Here is a 6074-nt window from a genome sequence, read left to right as displayed (position 1 = left end):
CTCCTCACACCACAGCGACACCGACAACAGGCGCAGGCGCCGAGTCGGCAGATACCCGAATGCGTACAAGCGCGGCTGCGGAGAGCTCGGCTCCGCGCTGCTCTCCACCATCGGATGGGGCCAACGGCCGGAGCCACCCGTTCTCTGGCTCCAGCTAACCCGGCGCTGGAGCCAGGTTTGGGCGGGCGCGGCGCGCCCAACCAAAGGCGTCCTTCTCCGGGATCCAGCGAAGAGAGAAATTGGCAGCAGTGTGGGAGATGCAGATCCCATGACCCACCCCGGCCAGATTCTGCGGTGGTTAGGCACCCGGACAAGCAAACGACCGCTGCTCTGCTCACCTCACATGCGTAATCATCAACCAACGGAGAATAGAAGGCGAGAAACGGACTTGATTAAGGCATGATGCGCCACCAGGTAAAGAAATGAAATTCCATATATTAATGTCCCACAATGCCATGGGGCAGGTAGTAAGTACACAAGAAATATATATAGATAATAATCAGCCCAACTTTGCTGCTGTTTACACTGCAACCAGCAGCTGCTAAGCAACTAACCACTTCACTCCTAATGACCCTTGTAACGAAAGTCATGGGACACTTTTACTACTACTACTACTTGATAGCACTGGTACAAGCGAAACACAAATAAAAATCCTTTGCTAACAAAGCAAACGCCCTTATTCATGGAGCCCACGGCAAGCTTCTTTTGCAAGTAAAAAAGTTGCAAAAAAGAGGCAAGAGAGGCCTTAGCTGGGTCTGTGCTGGACTGCTGGTAACACCCAAAGCAAGCAAGCCATTGATGGATGGGGAAATGACCTCTTATTTTCTTTTCATCTCCAAGATAAAACACCGCATCCAAAGCTTTCATTTCTCAATTCTCATCGTTCTTGCAATGCAGGCTTCTTGTTCTTGCAGCAGCTAACACCTCTCTCAAACCACTTTTATTATTATTCTTCCCCCCGAACCACAACCACCAAACTGGGACGACGACATGGGTTTCTTCTTCGCTGCTCGTCCGTCCATCTCCACCGCTCTCCGCCCACACCAAAAAAACCAATATATCACCGGATCCAAAATGAACAGACCTAACACTGATGCTAACACTACTATTGCCTTCCTAACTCTGCTGCTAACACACTACCTAACAAAAGGTACTCGAACTAGTTTCTTTAATTATTATTAGGATTAACTGGAGTGACGACCACACGAAGGGTGTCGTCGGAATCATGGTGCCCCCCTTCGTCTTCTCCTCCAGCCGGCGACTCAACTCAAGAACTGTGGCACAGTGCCGGCGCGGCGGCGAGGGGTGCGGCAGCGCAGCGCTTCTGGCTCGCGAGCATGGCGTTGCTCCGAGTAATCAAGGCATCTGAAACGGCAGAGCTCAACATTAGCGATTACTTGCCGTTTGAACACACAGAACAGAATCAAATCGAGTGACGAGATGGCTTACCGTGATCGAGAACGAAGCCGCCAGGGTAGCGAGGCTGGGCGCCGAGGTCTTCAAGGTTGAGGTTGAGAGCCTGGACGACGCGAGCGGGGACAAGAACCGTCGAACACCCTGCACGACGGGGACAGACAGCACCAAGTGACTTGAATGTCTAAACCAAGAACACCACCAGCTGAGGGATCCCCAGTTTTGAGCACGGAACGACCAGGCAAGGTGTTGTTACGACCGACGCACCTGTCTTCCTCTTCGGCTCCGCAGGGGCGCCGGCCGGCCTGGGGAGGAACACCCCAGTGCCGTTACGCTCGCGCTTGGCGCCAGGCGGGGTGAGGAACACGGCACGCATGCCCAAGGCAGGCGGCGCCGGCGCGTGCTGCTGCGGCTTCTGAAGCGGGGGCCACGCCGCCGGGTGCAGACCAAGCGGCGCGTCGCCTCCGCCACCGCCGCAGCCGATGGGCTTGGCAGAGGCGCCCTGGCGAGCGCTCCACGCCGCGGCGGCGGCAAGCTGCTGGCGCTCCCTCTGCAGCTTGAGCAGTTGCTGTTGCTTCAGCAGATGGAACTGCAAAAACCAACGGGGGGAAGCGAACAGAGAAGGATGCGTCAGGGCAACAACAGGAACAGAACAAAGCGGAACGATACAACCGAAGAATCTTGACGAGAAGACACACGCACCTGAGCAGCCTGCATCTGGCGCTGCGAGACCAAGTGCGCGAACGGGGGGTAGTGCGCGCCGCCGGCAGGGACCTTTGCGGAGGGCGGAGCAATCGGCGGTAGCGAAGGCTTGCGCGCCGGCGGCGCGAAACCGCTTTGGCCGCCGTTGAAGGCGTAAGCGTTGTTGGCCGGAACCGGGATGCTGTTGGCGGCGCGCATGCGAGCAACCTGGCCGGCCGCCTCGTACAGGAGGTCCCAGGGGTCGGCCGGCTTCTGCTCCAGCGGCGACGACGGCGGCGACGTGCCCTTGGACGCCCCGCCGTTGGGGCTCTCCTGCCCCGACTTGGGCAGTCCGCAGAGCGTGGACTGCGGCGACCCAACCGTCACCTCCGCCTGCGGCACAAGAACGCGCAATCAGAAATTCCGGCACGGACACGTACAACAACCATCAGAAAGAGAACCAACAATCCCATGCATGCAAAGAAAGAAAACCAACCTTGGCAGCGGTAGGCGGCTTCCGCTCGCCGTCGTCGCCGAGGAGGCCCGCGAGGCGGCGCGAGAGCCCCGCCAGGCTGTCCTCCTCGTCGCTCTCGCTCCTGGCGGCCACGGCCGCCTTCTCCTCCTCGGAGAAGAAGTCGTCGTCCAGGAACTCCTCCGGCAGCCAGAACTCCTCCCCGAGGTCCGAACACTCCGTCGTCGACATTTCCTCCACTCTCGAAACCGTCGTCGACGAAACCTCAAGTCCACCGCCGACCGACCGGTGGAGGAGCACAGGCACAGCGACCGGGGACCTCGCGGACCAGACCAGCAGCTTGGGTTGCAGCTCCCTCTCCAAAGCAGAAAAGCGGCGGGTGGATGGATGGAGGAAGCCGCGTGCTTATCAGCGGAAAGAGGTGGAACGGCGAGATAGAGATGGGGGAGGAGGGAGGCGAATGGAATGTCGACGGACGACGACGAGGGGTATTAAAAACGGCGGAGGCCGACGCCTGCTGGGCTCTACTCTTATAAAAGAGGACGCCGAGGAGAGAGAAAACAGCAGGCAATGAATTAAATTAAATAAATTCAGCCCGGAAATCATTTTCTTTTTCGAGCCATTTTTCGCCGGTGCAATTCGTAGGTATGGTGGGGCCACCGAGACGCGCCGTAGGCCCGTAGCTCCCGTATCGTATCGCCCCCAAATGCCTCCCTCCCCTGTGCTCGCTGCGCTAGTACTTTATTGCGCGATGCTCGGACGGCGGGTGAAAAAGTACCGTGCATATAAGTTGAAGCAATTACCGTGGTCGTGGGATGGGTATATACGTACGATTATGTTCACGTGTGTTTGGATTTTTTACTCTCTGTATATGTTGCGTCATGTCAATGTCACTCTACCCACTCGGTCCAACGTCAAATGGTTTGGCGAATTTTCAATATCTTTTTGTTTGCGATGTCAAATGGTGGTTGAACTAATTTTAGGAGGGGAAACAAACTCTCTCTTTTTTTTTTGTCATGCAACCCTGTGTTCCTATGGATAAACAGTATGTTCAGTTCGTCGTAAATAATTATGAATTATTTACTACTAACTGGTTTGATATAAGAGAAAAATACTATTCTAACTTATAATCTATGATCGTATACAAGCAAGCAAACAAGCCGAAAATCTATTGTCACTCGATGCTGCATAGCAGCAGTATCACTGTGTGTGTCGAGAGCTAACGTTGGGCGTCACACGGTCACGGGAGTTTGCGTCCAACTGTGTCCGTACGCGAGGTTTTCGTGGGCTGTGGCGTTTAATTTTACACCGCATTAAAGACATGAGCGCTTTAAAGGCAGGGGTGATTGAGCTGCTTGCCACCGGGTACGGTATAGCTCACGTAGCAAACCCACCGCCCCTGCCCGTACCCGATACTGGAGACAGTGAGGCGTCGAGAACGGAACCCACAGGCTAGTGAAGCCCGACTGCTCGACTGCTGCGCCGACGAAGCGGTGTCGCTCACCGCCCCGAGGACGAGGAGCAGCGCACCGCTTGGTGAGGCGTGCAGGCCGGATTTTAAATTTTTCTGGTCTCAAGCGTGCCTGCCATCTGCGACAGCGCGACGGCGCGGCTCGGTATTTTGATTTTTTTCGTCCAGCGTTCAATAGGCCTCACCGCGCACAAATTTGAATTCAAAGTTTCAGCGTTGTACGTACAACTCCTACACGGTACTGTACTGTACACGTCCGAATTTCGATTCTGTTTTCTATAAATCCAAGGCCTTGTTTAGATCACCCCAAAATTCCAAGTTTTTTCACTCTCTCTCCATCACATCAATTTTTAGCTACTTGCATGGAGCATTAAATGTAGGTAAAAAAAATAACTAATTGCACAGTTTAGTTGGAAATCACGAGATGAATCTTTTGAACTTAGTTGGTCCACGATTGGATAATATTTACCAAATAAGACGAAAGTGCTACTATTCATCGGGTTGAAATTTCTTCAGGCCCCATTTAGATTCAAAAATTTTTGGATTTTGGCTCACTGTAGCATTTCGTTTGTATTTGGTAATTAGTGTCTAATTATGGACTAATTAGGTTTAAAAGTTTCGTCTCACGATTTCTCGACTAACTGTGTAATTAGTTTTTTTTTCGTCTACATTTAGTACTCCATGCATGTGCCGTAAGATTCAATGTGACGGTTACTACGCAAAAATTTTTGGATTCTAAACAGGCCCTCAATCTAAACGAGGCAAGCTACGAGGTCAACTTGCAAGAACCCGTCAGACGTGCTGACATGACAAAACAGTTCCTCTGGACTTTTGGAGTAGTGGTACAGTAGTAGTAGTAGGGCTATCATTGCTGCGGTCACGCATGCGGGGGTACCGTACTGGAATCCGAGTTCTCTCTGCCATTGGATAAGGGCGGAAGCGGGCTCGACCTGCTGGACCCCACCTGTCGGCTGTCTGTCGCCCGCAGGCGTCGGTCCCACCTGCCATTCCCTCGGGGCATGGCAAACCGGGGGAGTCTCCGAAGTCTTGTGAATCTCCTCCGCGCGCCCCGGCTGACGCACGGCGCGGCACGACGCCGGAGATTCCCGCGACCGCGACGACCGCACCCACGTCGCTGCCGCGCGGGGCCCTCGCAGTCTCGCCCTGTCCCATCACACGTCCCCCTCCCTCCTCCCGTCCACTATAGCGGCGGTCTTGTCGCGTGCTGGGGGCAGTCGAGCACCCCTCGCGCAGGGTAGGCGCAGGCAGCCGCCGTCACAAACGCCGCGGGGTCCAGCCATACTCTGAGAACGTGGACACCACGGAGGAGTCATCATCGTATCAGGCTATCTGTGGCCTAGTTCCTTTTTTACGGCTAGTCGCGCCGTCGTTTGCCGCTTTCATCGTGGCCGAGTGAGCCGTCGTGGCCAACGACTTGATCGTGGTGTGTGTGTCCATCGAATTTCACTGGCCTAGGTGCTTGCCTTTTTATTTTGAAGAGGTGAAGAAAAAAATAGCACTTCAAACTTGTAGATAAAATTTTAAATCAGCACACGTTTGACATGTCATGGGTGCGTTTGGTTCGTTTCCTCGCTAAGCCTGGCTAGCAAAACTAAGCCTCGGCAACTTTAGCATGTCTTGTGCAGTACAAGATGTACTTTGTTTGATTGCACTCCCAGCATAAGCCTGGGTTAGAAGTGACATGTTTGTTTGGCTGCTTTTCTTTATATACACAATCACCGTATCTTTCATCTGGTATGATTACCCCCTATGGTGCATTTTGTCAAAGACTTGGTAGGCATGTTATCGGCCGCGCCCCTGCTGTGCTCCACTTCTGCCCCCGCCACGGTGGTGGTGGCCGGGGCTGCCGGTGCCCGTGTTGGTGCTGGCGAGTTGCCGTGCCGGCCTCAGCTCCGCCGCTGCCGTGCAACTGTAGGAAGAAGGGGATCAGCCGAGGACGCCGAGGAAGCGGATCAGTGGAGCCGGGTGCAGTCGGGGCTGGTGCCTGTGCCGATGCCGGCGGAGCGCCGCCGCGCC

The 6074-nt window shown here is 54.6% G+C and overlaps 1 protein-coding gene across 1 annotated transcript; it reads right to left on the bottom strand.

Moving 5' to 3' along the window:
- Positions 1 to 415: 415 nt before the first annotated feature.
- On the bottom strand, positions 416 to 3070 carry LOC136516462 (uncharacterized). Its single transcript, XM_066509862.1, has 5 exons — positions 2591 to 3070; positions 2116 to 2487; positions 1681 to 2002; positions 1450 to 1557; positions 416 to 1365 (listed from the first exon to the last, which is right to left on the bottom strand). The coding sequence occupies exons 1-5, from the start codon at positions 2795 to 2797 to the stop codon at positions 1268 to 1270; spliced, it is 1107 nt and encodes a 368-aa protein (XP_066365959.1). The 5' UTR covers positions 2798 to 3070; the 3' UTR covers positions 416 to 1267.
- Between the last annotated feature and the right edge of the window lie 3004 nt (positions 3071 to 6074).

This window comes from Miscanthus floridulus, chromosome 17, assembly GCF_019320115.1.
Source record: "Miscanthus floridulus cultivar M001 chromosome 17, ASM1932011v1, whole genome shotgun sequence".
In the NCBI taxonomy this organism is placed as follows: Eukaryota; Viridiplantae; Streptophyta; class Magnoliopsida; order Poales; family Poaceae; genus Miscanthus; species Miscanthus floridulus.
The sequence above is the reverse complement of the archived record's forward strand: the minus strand, read 5'-3'. Positions and strand labels throughout refer to the sequence as shown.

Coding starts and splice junctions, on each gene's coding strand:
- LOC136516462 (XM_066509862.1), bottom strand. CDS start 2,797: ATGTCGACGACGGAGTGTTCGGACCTCGGGGAGGAGTTCTGGCTGCCG. Junction 2,488..2,590: donor AGCCGCCTACCGCTGCCAAG/GTTGGTTTTCTT, acceptor CTTGTGCCGCAG/GCGGAGGTGACGGTTGGGTC. Junction 2,003..2,115: donor GCCAGATGCAGGCTGCTCAG/GTGCGTGTGTCT, acceptor TGGTTTTTGCAG/TTCCATCTGCTGAAGCAACA.